This window comes from Rousettus aegyptiacus, unplaced genomic scaffold (genome assembly GCF_014176215.1).
Source record: "Rousettus aegyptiacus isolate mRouAeg1 unplaced genomic scaffold, mRouAeg1.p scaffold_m13_p_1, whole genome shotgun sequence".
NCBI classification, from domain to species: domain Eukaryota; kingdom Metazoa; phylum Chordata; class Mammalia; order Chiroptera; family Pteropodidae; genus Rousettus; species Rousettus aegyptiacus.
In genome coordinates this window covers 138,087,799-138,104,141 of record NW_023416284.1, presented here as the reverse complement: position 1 = coordinate 138,104,141, position 16,343 = coordinate 138,087,799, and the positions used below count along the sequence as shown (strand labels likewise).

The window sequence follows — 16,343 nt, the reverse complement described above, 5'->3', positions numbered from 1 at the left end:
CCTTTAAGACTAAGTGGGTGGGAAGCAAAATATATTTAATGTGTCAGGTTTCTCTCTAGTTATTTTTAGTTTTAATCCAGTGCCTTGTCTCACTTTCCTTTTTTGCATTTGTTAAAATGATCTTAACATTTCTCTGGAAGAATAATTAGTGAAAATACTAAAACATTTTTGCAAAAGTTAGACGAATTTTTTTGATACCTGTTTGAAAATAAAACTATAATAATTAAAGCAGTATGGTCAGAATTGTTAGTAAGACACGAGTATAATTTAAAGCTCTTTTGCTATGATAATGAAAGAATCTGAAATCAGTTGAGAAGGGGGAGCCATATTATTCAATAAAGGACTTAGGAAAAATAGCCATTGATGGAAATACAAATTGAAAGCTTCCTTCTCCACTATATTTATCAATACTATTTTTAGATACATTTTTTTAATTGTATGAAACAAATTATCAAAAGAGTAGAAGAAAACTTAAATGAATATTAAGCTGACCTCTGCGTGGAAGATTTTCTAAGTATAAAACCCATAAAAGAAATCTCAAGGGAAAAGATTAAGAGCTTTAATTATACATCTGCAACATTTCAAGGGGACCACAGATAGGAAGAAATTTTTCTCTAAATATCCCCCATCCCTGTCCACAGAAAGATTATGTTACGTTCTCAATTTTCTGTAGCCAAGGTTATAGAGACGCAGCGGAAATGAAATGACTGTGGAGAGCAGAAGCAGACGTATTTTGTCGGATAGCATCAGGATGCCTAATGAAACGTATAGATCTGTAGTGACTCTGAGCAATATAGGGTTGTGCCTGATCTGAGAAGCTAATTGCATGATGTGCCTCAGCTATTTTATATTTGGTACTTGTAATCCCTATTTAGGAACAACTTAAAGAATTCACATCTTTAAATAAAAATATTTATGGACAATTCTGTCCCTTCTTGCTCTTAAGCTAAATGCAATGTCAGCAGAGTCACATTCTTATTCCTAGGTACTGGGAATTATAGGGAGCAAACTCTGAGCAATGTTTCTACTTCTATTACTTTAGTACTTCTAGTACTTTAGTCCCTGAAAGCCTGTTTCTCTATAGTAACTTTAGAGGTATGTATATCAGAAACATCCACAACACTGAAAGGCAGATCTCACACAGGATAGAGATCTTTGCCATAAACATGGCAAATGACTATAATAAATATGTAAAGAACTCTTAAAGATCAATAAGAAAAATGTCAAGACCTTAATAGGAAAATGGCAAAGAACATGAATTGACAGTTCATAGAAGTGAATATTCCAAAAAAGTACGAAGAAAAAGGTCCATCCTTTCCAACTAAACAAATGCAAAATAAAATGACAGTGAGATTCTTTTTTGACCTGTTCAAATGAGCAAAGATGCGGTCATGCTAATAAGGACGAAGTGAGATATGGGCACTTTCGTGTTCCAGCAGTGGGAGTATAGTTCATAATACCTAGAAAGTAATTTAATAGTATATAGCAAGAACATTAAGTACTGTTTTGAATAAGCATAATTTTTTAACAAAAGTAATTACTTTTGACTAAGTAATTTCACTTCTAAGAACCTGTCACATGGAAATAGAGATATACACAAAATGTGTATCTCAGTCATTGTAGGTCATGCCAGATATGAGGCTTGGTGTAACAGTCCAATGTGTATAACATTGTACTTATATTTTAATGACATGGGAAAATATTCATTTAAAAAAAGATAAACAAATAAGGTGGAGACTGCATATTCCTAAATATAAGGCAAGATATTTTCCAAAACTTATCTCCTAGAAAAAGAGATTCAAGATGATTACTAGACTTATTGGAGTAATCACTTTGTAAGATATATGTGTTGAATCACTATGTTGTACAGTGGAAACGAATATAATATTGCATGTCAACTGAAAGTAAAATAAGTTTGACAAAAAAAGAAAAAGGGATTCGTCTTATATTAAAGCCTTTTACAAAGTCTCCCCTATTAGGAGGTGGTTTCTCAACAGCACAGTACAGTTTAGGGAGGATATATGAGCCTGAAATGATCTCAGATAGTGCTGCTTTCAAATGCTTATAGAGGTCAGCTGATGAGAAAAAAGAGGCAAACAAATTGAGTACAGATTAAATAATTATTCATGGAATATGACCTCATAATTTCATGTCAGATATCATGTTAAGTGTTCTAAACATCACTTGAAAAAACATCAGTAAGTAGTTATATTTTGGTCAAAAAATAAGTTTTTAATTTAAAGAGGTAAGAAATATGCAACAACTCTATACTAAAATTATGTCACTGAAGTCATGAAAGCATTGCATGAAAGATTGCATCTGTTAGTTTTTGTTACTCAAGTAATTCAGATTTAACTTCTGATTCCAGTAGAGTTTCTCTTTGTAGGTTTCCTATCCAATAATTTTTGACAGTCTACCAACTAGTTCTTTTTATCATTACATAATGCAAAGTATACATTTTTCAAGTTCTGCTTTTGGTAATTAAAAATAGAGAAAAATAGAGCTTAACATGAAGGTTCCTTTTGATTTATTATATAATATAGAACGTTTACTTTTATTGGTAACACGATTTGAGTATTCAGGCTATTTCCTTTTAATGAATGAATATCACTTACTTTTAGAACTGAAATGGATCTAATCTAATCCATTTATATCCATTTTCTGCCTTGATCTAGATGAAGTTGCCTAGAGTCAATTTGACTGTTTAATCAGTCATTGAGTCAGGCCTAGGACATGCTCCTGACACTAGTTGAATACCTTTCATGGTAGCATATGTATTCGGAACTGAGCTTTTATCACATTGAATTTATTTTTTCTCTAAATGTTGAAAAACCACAGTGAAAGTAATTATTCCCATATTGTTTGTGGTAAAAATGCGCGTATAAACAAATGATCTTTGCAGTAAAAGTTTATGAAACCTAATGAAAAACTTAGTCTTATCAATTTTCAACTATTCATTAGTCACGTTTTTTTATATCTATGAAAAAAACTAACTTCTAGGATTCTTCTTTTAATTTTAATTAACAAACACGATTCAGCTTGTTTGCATTAAAAAATTATTTTTGTCTTTTTAAGGCTGGATTGAGTCTTCGCAAAGTAAACAGACATGTAGATTTTCCACTTATGCTTGATTTAGCACCATTCTGTTCTGCTACTTGTAAGGTATGGTATATTAAGATATTTAATTGACTTGCAAATTGTATGCTTAAAAGTAACCTATGAATGTTTATTATGCCATGCTTTTCTTGTCTGTCTGTCTCTCTCTTTCTTTCTAAACTAAGCTCTGAAAGGGAATTTTGTAGATAGCAAAGTTAAATCAGTAACATGTGGAACATGTAACACAATATGACTTTTGTCCTTTGAGGATGGATTTAGGGAAAGTTGAAAAGATGTGCAAAGCATGAGACCTGGTGGTCATGAAGATTAGAGCTGCTTGTCTGTACTGCTAGAAGCAGATAGTTGCTAAGAGAAGTTAAACAGATTTTGTGCCCTCTCCTGTTCCTTGTGAATGATGTTTAAATGACAGTAGTTTTAGCATTTGTTTTTTTCTTTTATAAATCAATATATACTAGTGCATTCTTATTCCATTTCATGTTCACTACTGAGGATAACATACTAGTTGGGTGAGTATGATACTTTAAAATTACTAACACTTTAAAAATTAGATACAGACAGTACAATGGCTTATAATTGCTTGTACTTATTTGTAACAACCATACAAGTGAAACTGATGACTTTGTCTTCCTTGAGGGAACCAAACAGTTATGGAGTAACCTATTTTCCTATTCATAATTACTGGTCAGCAGTCAAGGTTTTGTGGTATGTAAGAGAATGCTTATCGAACTTAATATTTTTAATACATCAACTTAGTCAAAACAAATATCTTATGAGATTTTTTTGGTGAATCCAATTCATCTGCTGTGGAATACCAGCAATTTCTGTCAACTATTAACACTCAGTGTTCATAGAATGTGATTATGTGATGAACAATGGTAACAAACTCTGTATTAAATTTATGAAAACATACTTTTAAAAGGACCTATTATGGAGAACTTCCAGCATAGCAGTACAGAACCTCCAGCACCCCACCCTACAATGGTAGATACATGGCCAGCCCCCCTTATCCGTATGCTCATCTGCTTCCTCCCCCATATTATCTTGAAGCAAATACCAGACATCATTTCATTCATAAATATTTCACTAAGAGTTTTTAAAGGATAAGATCACTCCTCTCCCTTTTTAACATAACAATACCACTTTTACACTAAAGTAAACAATTTCTTCATATCACTCAGTGTATATATTTCCAGTGGTCTCAAACGAAAAATTTTAAATGAATTAGTATCCAAGTAAAGACTACAAATTATGATTGCATAATGTGTTTTTACCCTTTTAATATATAGTTCTCTTCCACCTCTCTCCCTCTTGCAATTTATTTAAAACTATGTCATCTTTCTGGTACTTATTCATAATTTAGATTTTGATGATTGTTCCTTTATTCTCTATTTCCTATAAATAAGTAGTTGGGTAGTTGGATCTGGGAAGGCTTGAACATATTCAGGTTTGATGTTCCTTTTTTATTTTTTAATTTTTGCTGGCAAGGGTATTTCTCAGGGAGTGTTCTATTCTTTCATCAGGTGGCACAGAATGCCAGTTATCTATCTTTTTGTGATAGCAACCAGTGATGCTCAGTACCAGACTCATGAGTTTATTAAGAATTACAGAATGGTGATATTCTAATTCTGTCATTCCTTCTTCATTTATTAGCTAGAATACTTCTATATGAAGAGAAATTCCTTTCATCTATTTAGTTATGCTATAGTATAGTTCTTGTAGAAAGGACAGGATAAAAGCTCGATTCTTTCCCAGCCTTGCTTTTAAACCATTTTTTAGAATAATGAATTAGTTCACTAGCATCCCCAAACCATGATCAGTTAATTTAGCATTAGAAATTCATAGATTTTGACACATTAGATATGTTTTAGTTTAGTACACTTTTCTTTTTATTCCTGTTCTAATATATTAGTCTAATGTGTCTATAGTTGACTTCTGAAAGCCACTTCAAGTTGGCTCCTGGGTTCTTTTGACATGACCCTAGTGGTTTCTATCCAAATGATTATACTGCCAGCTGGATATATCCTTTACTTGCTTAATTTTTAAATTATAAAGTTTTACAAATTATTTTTTAATTGAAATTTTTACAATTTTGTTTAATAACTACAAAAAGTTTTTAGGAGCTTTAAACAATATCCACTTATTTATGTAAAAAGCAATTTTTAAAATTACAATTGACATTCAATATTATATTGTTTCAGGTGAACAACAAAGTGATTAGACATTTATAACTTATGAAGCAATCACCACCATACATCTAGTACCCATCTGATACCATATGTAGTTATTATAGTATTATTGACTATATTCCCAATGCTGTACTTTACTTCCCTTGATTGTTATTATAACTGGCAATTTGCACATCTTAATCCCTTCTACTTTTTTATCCATTCACCCAACCCCCCTTCCATCTGGCAACCATCAGTTTGTTCTATTTATGAATTTGTTTCTGTTTTGTTTGTTTATTTATTTTTATTAAGTGCTACACATAAGTGAAATCATATGGTATTTGTCCTCTGACTTACCTTACTTAGTGTAATACACTTTAGAATCCAACAAATGGAAAGATTTCACTCCTTTTCATGGCTGAGTAATATTCCATTATATATATATATATATATATATATATATATATATATATATATATATATATATACCACATCTTCTTTATCTATTTGTTTATTCATGGACACTTAGGTTGCTTCCATATCCTGGCTATTGTAATAATGCTGCAATGAACATAGAGTTGCACATGTCTTTTCAAATTAGTGTTTTAGGTTTCTTCAGTTACGCAAAAGTGGAATTTCTGAGTCCTTCTCTTATAGCCTTTTTATAACAAGTCTGTTTTGTCTGATATAATTATTATTACACCAGCTTCTTATTTTTCATGAAATATCTTTCCATCCCTTTATTTTCAAGTGTGTGTATGTGTCTTTTAATTTCAAGTAGGTATCTTGTAGGTGGCATATGTATAGCTTTTGTTTACTTATCCATTCAACCACCCTATGTATTTTTTTTTCTAATCCATATTTTATTTAATGCTAGAACACTCAACATAAAACATATTTTTTACATCTGCCTATTCAAATTTTTAAATTTTTATATTTTTTATGTTTTTCAATTATAATTGACATACAATATATTAGTTTCAAGTGTACAACACAGTGATAACATTGATATAAAGTGATCACCCTAATTCAGTACATTCTGACACCATACATAGTTATTACAATATTAATTACTGTATCCCCTGTGCTATACTCTATAACCCCATGACTATTTTGTAACTACCAATTTGTAACTACCTCTTAATCCCCCTCAAAAATTCTGCCACACCCCAGTCTGACAACCATCAGAATGTTCTATCTATGAGCTTGTTTCTGTTTGTTTATCCTGTTCTCTAGAGTCCACATATGACTTTTGTCTTTCTCTGTCTGACTTACTCCATTCAGTACAATATCCTCTAGATCCATCCATGTTGTTGCAGATGGCAAGATTTCATTCTTTTTTATGGCTGAGTAATATTCCGTTGTATATATGTACCACTTCATCCATTCATCCGTTGATGGCCACCCAGGATGCCTCCATATCTTGGCTACTGTAAATAATGCTGCAGTGAATATATGGATTCACATGTCCCTTCAAAGCAGTGTTTTGGGTTTCTTCAGATAATACCCAGAAGTGGGATAACTGGGTCCTTCTTTGTCTTTTGTTATAAAGTCTATCTTATTCTTTGTCTCTTTGTTTTAAAGTCTGTTTTATCTGGTATCAGTATTGCTGCCCCAGAGTTTTTGTTTGTTTGTTTTCATTTTCATGAAACATCTTTTTTCATCCCTTTCAGTCTTTATGTGTCTTTCGATCTGAAGTGAGTCTCTTAAAGGCAACATATGTAAGGGTCTTCTTTTCCTACCTAGTCACCCTATCTTTTCAATGGAGCATTTAATACACTTACATTTAAAGTAATTGCTGCTAGATATGTAGTTATTGCCATTTTATTATTCACAATTTTTATCTTTTTTTCTTCTCGAAGAAGTCCCTCTAATATTTCCTGTAATACTGGCTTGGTGATGATGAGCTTCTTAGCTTTTTCTTGTCTGGGAAGCCCTTTATCTGTCCTTTGATTCTCAATGATAGCTTTGCGAGGTAGAGTAATCTTGGTTGTAGGTCCTTGCTTATCATTACTTTGAGTATTTCATGCCATTCCCTTCTGGCTTGCAAAGCTTCTGTTGAGAAATCAGCTAGCTCTCTTGTTGGTAACTAATTGCTTTTCTCTTGCTGCTTTTAAGTTTCCCTTTGTTTTTAACCTTTGGTGTTTTAATTATGATGTGTCTTGGTGTTGGCCTCCTTGGGTTCATCTTGTTTGGGACTCTCTGTGCTTCTTGGGCTTGTTTGTCTAATTCCTTCACCAAGTTAGCGAAGTTTTCCACCATTTCTTGAAATAGGTTTTCAATTCTTTGCTCTTGCTTTTCTCCTTCTGATATCCCTATGGTGCAAGTGTTGTTATGCTTGATGTTGTCCCAGTCATCCCTTAAATTGTCCTCATTATTTTGGATTTTTTCTTATTGCTGTTCTGATTGGGTGTTTTCTGCTACCTTATTTTCTAAATTACTGATTCGATCCTCCGCTTCATCTCATCTACTGTTAATTCCTCCTAAGTTATTCTTCATTTCAGATATTGTAGTCTTCATTTATAACTGGTTCTTTTTATGTTTTCTATCTCCACTTTTATGTTTTCCATCTCTTTGTTAAAGTTCTCACTGAGCTCATCTCCTTTTCCCCTAAGTTTATTGAGCATCCTTATAACCAGTGTTTTGAACTCTGCATTTAGTAGATTGCTTGTCTTCATGTTGCTTAGTTCTTTTTCTGGAGCTTTGTTCTGTTATTTAATTTGTGACATGTTTCTTTGTCTTTCCATTTTAGCTGCCCACTTGTGTTTGTTTCTGTGTATTAGGTAGGGCTGCTATGTCTCCCAGTCTTAGTAGAGTGGCCTTATATAGTAGGCATGCTGTGGTCTCAGTGATACAGTTTTCCCTGGTTACTTGAGCCAGGTACTCCAGGTATATCCCTCATATGGGTTGTGCATGCCCTCCTGTTGTAGTTGGGCTTTGGTTGCTGTTTGCTCATCAGTAGGCGGGATAGACCCTGGGGCTGGTTGATTGCGATGACTGGCTGTGACCAGTAGAGGAGCTGTTGTGCTGGGGCTGACCCTACAGAACAGGATTTGCTTTAGCAAGTCTCTGGTGCCTGCCCTGTTTGCCCTTTGGGTGTTTTGTCCTCAGATATGACCCTAGATGGTGCTCCTGAAGCCAATCATAGGGCGTGCAGGCCAGGGCCTCCTGGGAGAGGCCCTGCCACAGGCCAAGTTCAGGTGCAGCCTGTGCCCTGCCCGAGGCCATCTGGCATGGGCCACCAAGCAATCCACAAATGGCCAACACCCATGCTGGTCTTAGAAGTCCCTCGAGAGGCCAAGGTGCAAACTGAGGCCAGCTGCTGCTAGTGCCAGGCTTGGGGCTACTCAGCAAGAAGTATGGGGTGTGCCGAGGCCAGATGCTGCTTGCTTAGGTTCTGTGAACCTTTGAGAGATTTTAGAAAAGTCCGCAGCATGAGCTAAGACAGGCCATTTTTATGGAAAATATACAATGGCGACGTCTCAGAGAATTATCAGGGCAGGGCGACCAGTGTTAACCTGGTTGATGGAGATTCAGATATGGTGCCCGCCTTAGTTTGCAAGCCTGACTGGGCAGGGCTCAACAAAGGAACGGTGTCCTCTGCCAACACTTCTGTCTGGGAGAAAGCTGCCCCTCCAGCCCTTGTCCTAAAGTAAGACAACTCAGTTCCTCTCCATATGTCCCTGGTGCCTTTCCAGCTGCTGCCCCAGCACTGGAGCTCAGAGCAAGTGAGTCTGTGTGCTGGCCCCTTAAAAGGAAAGTCTGTAGTTCCCTCAGCTCTCTGTCTCACTTAGCCATAATCTCTGCTGCTTTTCACAGCCAGAAGTTATAGGGACTCTTCCTGCTAGCACTGGGGAAAGCCCAGTGTGGGGCCGAGACCCCATGCTCTTTAGGGGGTACTCTGCCTTCGAGATATTTCTCTCAATTCTCAACTGCCACACTCAACAGTGGGACCAGCCCATTCTGCATCTCTGCCTCTCCTGCCAGTTTCAAGGTGGCCTCTTCTATGTGTCTCCAGTTTTAGAACTTTTCTTCAGCTAGACATCAGGTGACTCCCCATGATGGCTATTCTGTAGTTTAGTTGTAATTTTGATACGGTTGTGAGAGGAAGCAGGCACCTTGCATTTACCTACTCTGCTATCTTGACCAGACTCCCACCCTATGTCTTTTGATTAGAGCATTTCATCCATTTACATTTAAAGTAATTATTGATAGGTTTGTAGTTATTGCCATTTTATTATTAATATTTTGACTTTTTTTCTTAAGTCCCTTTAATACTTCTTGTAATAGTGTTTTGAGAGTGATGAACTTTTTCTTGTCAGGGGATAATTGCATAAAATGTATCAAATCTATAAAACAAGGTAAATTCAAACAAGTGTAACTTTTCTCCATGTCTGTTCCATCTGTTTCTTCCCTCCCTTTATAGATAACCATTGTTTAAAATTTATGGCTTATTTTATTGCTTTTTAAAAATTGAAACAGATAGATATGTTTATATGCTTCTCCCCTCTTAAGTAATCATAGCTTACAATATGTATCCTTTTTGATACCTTATTCTTTCCATTATATCCTGGGGATTATTTCATAGCAGTATTTGGAAATAGTCTGCACCCTATTTTTCAAGCAGCATAATATTCTATTGTATGAATGTGTCAAAGTTTATTCAACCAGTCTCCAGTTATAGACAGTTTTTTGATATTACAAATAATCATGCAATTAGTATTCTGTTGCATGTCTTTTTGCATTTTGCTTATGTACCTGTGAGATAGAATCCTAGCCATAGGATTGAAAAATCCATAAGTAATATGTATGTAATTTAGCTAGATAACATGAGATCCAACATAAGGATTGTACCACTTTGCATTCTCACATGTAGTGTATATGAGTACTCTTTTCCCTACAATCTAGCCAACAGAGGATGTTATCAAGCTTTTACATTTGCCAGTCTAATACATATGGAAAAGTATCTCAGTGTAGTTTATATGCATTTCTTTTATGTTAAGTAGAACATACATTTTGACTTCATTTTCCTTACAATATTTCACTAAATACTACTAATTTGGTTTTTTGGTTTTGTTTTTTTTGTCCTAAAGAATGTAAATGCGGGAGAGAAAGTTCTCTATGGTCTGTATGGCATAGTGGAACACAGTGGCTCAATGAGAGGAGGTCACTACACTGCATATGTGAAAGTCAGAACACCTTCCAGGAAATTATTAGAACATATCACTGGAAAGAAAAATGTACCTGGTAAGCTATCCTGAGTTCCTGTTATTCTTAAAAACAAATTAATTTGTTTTTCCTTTCCTGTTAGAGGACAGTTATTTCATAGATAACTCAAGTGGATTCATTTTGTTAATGTTAAGTTAGAAATATGTTTAAGAGTTCTTAGATAATCTTAAAGAACCTTAAATATCATAAGTCTATACCCATCTAGGTGATGTGAATTAGCACATTTTTTTCAAGGTGTTAAGTCATCATGTATTGCAGTGAAGCGGTATTTTATTTAATAGCAAAAGTTTTTGAAGATATACTATGTCCTCAGAATAGTGAGAGTTGAAAATTTGCTGACTTTGCTTATGGATCAGCAAGCTAACTTTTTTTTTCTTTTTACTTTTATTGAAAATGATTTTTTCCCTCCAACAATAAATATTTACAAAGTTATATAATATTGCACTAGATATTTAAAGTAAAATGATACTAATATCAATCCTTTGAAAGAGTTCATTTTTAACCCAAGAAGAAACACACTTACTGCAATAAGATGTAGTATTAGATAACTGTAGTTTGTAATGAATGTGTTATTGCTTAAAATGTAGAGTAAGGACACACTTATTATAAAATGATACTTATTTTTGTTTTATTAGGTTTGAAAGAACCTGATAGTGAATCAGCAGGCCAGTGGGTCCATGTTAGCGACACTTATGTGCAGGTGGTTCCGGAATCAAGAGCACTTAGTGCACAAGCGTACCTTCTTTTTTATGAAAGAGTATTTTAATTATTAATTATTAAGGGTAATGATTACTTAGATCACTTTTATTTAAATGCTGCAGTGATAACCATAATATGAATGTGCCTTTGTAGTCTTGTCCATAGGACTAGCATGTCCCTCAAATACTCCTGAACATTTTTACCATTTTGGTGAAACCCTTTTAAAGTAAATTAAATTTACTCAATGCTCTTATGTTCTTAAAATGAATGTAAATTCATGTTCTAAACAAAATATTTGTCCTGGAACAAAAACTAAAATTTATAGTAGTAGAGGAAAACTCTTTATGACGTGGTTTATTATTACAAACATTCAGAAATGATGCTGGCTAAATCAGATCATTCCTTAAAACAGTGTTTCCCAATGTGAGTCATATACCACCTTTCTGATCTCATATGTGTGTATATATCTATAACTCCTATGCCATTGTTTACTTATTTTTAACCTTATTTTTAACCTTTTTTAATAGCCTTATTTCGAGTGTATTCCACATGTTATGTGCTAGTTGTATTTTTTTTCTAATAAGTATTAAAATAAATACATAACTGTTAAAGAAAGATTGTTCATTCATGTAACACTCCACTTAAAATCATCTCAGGGCTATCTAGTGGTATACTGATATATGGGAAACACTGCTATCACATATACTTACACAATAGACATAATCACCTGTCATATTTTGTATGATTCAGCCATATATAAAGGTAACACTGTAACTTCAGTAATAAGTGTTTTCAAATGTTATATTGATTAGCTTATTGCTTTGAGATTTTGAGAACTACAAAAATATTGGAATATTTCATTAACATTATTTGTAACCTATTCATGGTGGAGTTAAGGATAATTTGCAAGTGATTAGTCAAGGTTGAAATAGAATTATAGATAATTATAACATGTAGAATTGGTAAATAGAAGTAAATTGTTAATCCATATGAGACCATAGGGTACTTACGAAATATAAATTACCAAATTAAATTTGTAAATGATAGAAAATTATATTCTGATTATACTAAATAGGGAAATATCTAGTTCTGTAGATCAGTAAATACTAATCATGGTTTTTGGGTTTTGAGATCACTTTCTCTTTAACAAGCATCATTAAATAAGTGCAAGTTTGTTTAACTTTAATAGGGCATGAAGTTGGGATTTCTGATTTTCTTTTTAAATAATTACATAATAGCAAAAATCATTTTTACCTGTAGAATACAAATTATTAAACTGTCAAAACTTGGTACACTAATATTACTCTTTCTTAGGCTTAAATTTTAAATAATAATGGCTACTTCACTATCACAATATTGTATCAAAATACATAACTACATGGTTCAGGCATCCTAATCATTAGTGCCAATGAATGATACTACAGGCAGATGCCGGATAAGTGTCTAGTCCCAGTTTATTCTCCTCTTGGGTAGGAAGGACAAGAATAATGACTGGAGATAATAGTGGGGATATTTAACCAAGACTCTGACCCTTTTTAACATGTAAGTACATAAAACAGTATCCAAGGTTACCAGTGCTGCCTTTTGCTGTATGGATGAACAGAATTGTGAATAGTGTTAAAGACGGTAATATTTACAAAATGCAGAATTTTCAGATGTCATGGTACAAATTCTATTTTTAAGCTGTTGCAATTTCAATAGTAGTATTTTTCTTGATTTTTAATAGTGAAAAGGTAGAAAGTTTGCAAATTCAGATTGTCCTATAAAAGATCATTTAAACAGTGTTTAAATAGTGTTTTCTGTTTAATTGTAATCCATTAACACTGATGATTTCAGTACCAAAACAGTAAATTTTTTGGAAAATTATTAGTTAAATCTAAGCTATCTGGGTAGTGACAGTTACCATCCTCAAATGTAAATATTAAGTCCTTATTTTTCTCCTAGAAAAGATACCATTAAGAGGCAGGCACTTTTCATTGAATAGTCACCAGCTTCTTGTTTCATTGATGGATGGACAGATGAAAAAGGAGCGAAGAAGGGGAGGGAGAGAGAGAAAGAGAAAAGAAAGAAGAAGAGAAAGAAACGAGCATTCTTTTCTTTTGGCTTATCTCTTACACAGTTAGGTCAGAGATGGCGAGTGATAGATAGGTGAGGGCAAAAATCAAGGAAAGTGCCTAGTACCTGTTTTCATTGAAAGGATGCCAGGAAATACATCAGTGCTGTATTTATCAAATAGATCTTTTAAGCTTTATTTATTAAAACTGATTTTTCATTGAGTGTGCAATATAATGTAGCTTCAGAATATTACCTCAGTACTAAAATACTGCAGTATTTGTACTTAACTTCACATTTATTCATTAAGTATATATTATGGGATGCCTGCTATGGATCTGGCACTATGCTGACACTATTTCAACATGTTTTAAAATGGAGAGGGCTATATAAGTTTTAGACATTATCCCAGAACTAACATATACATAAGATACTTTTATTTTTATTTTCGTTCCATGTTAAATGAGCTCATTCTAGAATCTACTTGTTTAGGGCCTAGAGTTTATAAATGCTTTTCTGGGCCTGCTGGTAATGGAGTAAACTTTATTTTGATACCTAAGGATTTCCTAAAAATAGCTTTTGTAATAGGGAAAGTATATTAAGTTACACATGGGTCTGCATTAAAATTTTTGTTTTTATTTAGAATATTTCCAAAGCACATTTGCAGGGGTATTAAATTATGAAGCTACTGTAATAACAATAGTTTCCAGATGACCTCAGGAAACAGTACAAATAAGTAAGAATGTTTACAGATCCTTAAATAATGACCACAGTGTTTGGCCAAATGAATTTAAAAAGTAACACAGAGGAGTTTCACTAGCTTTATTTAGAACTGGTTTACAGGGTATGTCTAATCACAGTTTCCTCTAGTTTTTCCATGTTTAAAATAATAAAATTTTGATTATGTGCCAATTCTGTGAATATTTTTGACAGAACCAAGTGTATGCCTATATTTGATTGTCATTTAGTGTTTTTAAAACGGATGTGCAAACCACCTTTTTGGGTGGCTAAGGATAGTGACAGTTGGTGTTGGTTCTGAAAGTAGTTAGTCGATACCCGTTTTCTTATATAAATGTGCCAACAGAGCTATTTGGCTATATAATATTTAATAGCTCTTAGCTCGCATATGTGATGATTTTACTCAGTGATTTTATACAACAGCTTAAAAAAATTTCCTGAAGATTAAGCTGTGACATGCATCCCCTTCATCTAATTTTTGTGGTATAAAGCAACATCCTGCCTGCCTTTCTTAAATTCATATTCTTAATTGTCTGCATGTTACCTGATAAGTAAGCCTAAACCAGATATGTGCAATAAAACTGAGCCTTTAAATATATCTAGTACATTAAGACAGACTATTTTTAGATATTTAAAATGTTTGGTTCATATAGAATACATCAATTCAAATCTGTTTAAAAGATGACTATATTTTAAATTTTGAGTAACATTGGTTAATATATCATTCCTACTATTTTATCTTTACTTTGTTTTGCAGTGTTTTTAGAAAATGGCTATGTAACTTACTAAGCATTATTTTAATGTTTCTGTATAAATATGCATAATAAATATTAAATTCTTATTCGTTTCAAGATTTGTCCTGGAGTTTCTGCCGTGCGCATTATTGACAGAATATGTTATCTGTCAACACTGTATTTACTAAGCTATGTTCAAAATATCCTTCATATTTTAGAAATTCCTTATTTCAGAATAAAATACAATGGGCCACTTTACTCAGATTTCAGTATCTACCACGGGTGAGTCTTCATCATTTCAAATGTTTCTAAAAATATTTTGAGTTATTTAGGCAGAATAATTCATTAGGAAATATTTTGTCTGCCTGTTTGTTTTTATTTAACAATTTTAGGGTCGTGTAGCTCTTTGAGATTATGATGAAAGTTGCAGACCATCTTTCATTTGTTCAATTTAATAAGTATTTATTGAATACCTGCTATGGGACAGGCATTGTGGATACAGCACTGAATGCAAGAGACAGAAATCACTCTAGGAAGTGAGGAAATAGACATTCTAAGAAGTGAAAAGTAAAGAAAAGATAAATGGTAAATGATATGGAGGAAAATTAAGGAACATTACGCACAGAGCCATATGGAAATTCAAGGTCCAGGGGATGCAGGATGTCTAGGGATAAAGGTTTCATGATACGAGTCCTGATAGTCCCTAAGGGAAGCTATGAGTGTTGAGGGGAGAGGAGAGTTTTAATTTGGGGGCCCTCTTTTCACTCTCGCTAATGGCAATATGGAAGCTGGGAAGAAAAATCTTGACATGTATCTTCTCAGGAAAATATATGCACTAGATTTTTGTATGTAACTTAAGAGGTTTGTGAACCCCCTCAAGACCATTTTCATACATTTTTAAAAGTTGTACTCAAGCAGAAATATCTAAAATGTTTGCATACCCATATGTATATAGGTAAGCCAGTTATGCTACAGTAACACACAACTCCACATCCCTGTGGCTTAACACGACAAGTTTCTTTCTCACCCAAAGTCCAATGTGAGTCTGAGCAATCTGTAAAGGCAACTGATGACTCTAATCCAGGCTAAAGGTCTTGTGGCTCTATCATTTCAACACCAAGCCTCCCCACTATGATAGGGAAAGTGAGCATTAAAAGGTTTTGTACCAGCAATTAAATTTTTCATCTTGGATATGTCATTCACAACCCATCGGCCAGAAGTGGTCACATGTCCCTGCCTAATTGCAAGTAGGGATGGGTAGTATAGGTAGGAAAGAATAAGTCCCCATGGGTTCGGAAAAAAAGGAGAATGGATATGTGAGTTCACTAGAAGTCTCTCACAATCCACCATCTGGTCACCAAATACTCAGCTCACTCTTATTTCTACATATGGAATACAGTGACTCCCTTTTCAAGAGATGTAGCCCCAAAATCCCAACCAGGCTCTTTAGAAGTGCTGTCAGGTCTGGATGTTGCTCCCACCAAAAGGATATGTTCTGTTTTCATATACTTATTGTGGTAGAACTATAACCACAATAAATATTCTCATTCAGAAAGGGGAAGAAGAATGGAAATGTCCATGTCTCTTATCCTAGGTCTGGGGAAGTTTG

At 33.8% G+C, this 16,343-nt stretch overlaps 1 protein-coding gene across 4 annotated transcripts in view; it reads left to right on the top strand.

The window, feature by feature from the left end:
• The window catches only part of USP45 (ubiquitin specific peptidase 45), a 63,893-nt gene extending 49,037 nt beyond the window's left edge, over positions 1-14,856 (top strand). For all 4 annotated transcript variants that reach the window (XM_016151997.2, XM_016151995.2, XM_016151994.2 and 1 more), the window contains 3 exons: positions 3,076-3,162; positions 10,376-10,529; positions 11,147-14,856. In XM_016151997.2, coding sequence (XP_016007483.2) covers positions 3,076-3,162; positions 10,376-10,529; positions 11,147-11,277 — 372 coding nt within the window. In that variant the 3' untranslated portion in view covers positions 11,278-14,856. The remainder of the gene's footprint in view (positions 1-3,075; positions 3,163-10,375; positions 10,530-11,146) is intronic.
• The last annotated feature ends 1,487 nt before the right edge of the window (positions 14,857-16,343 follow it).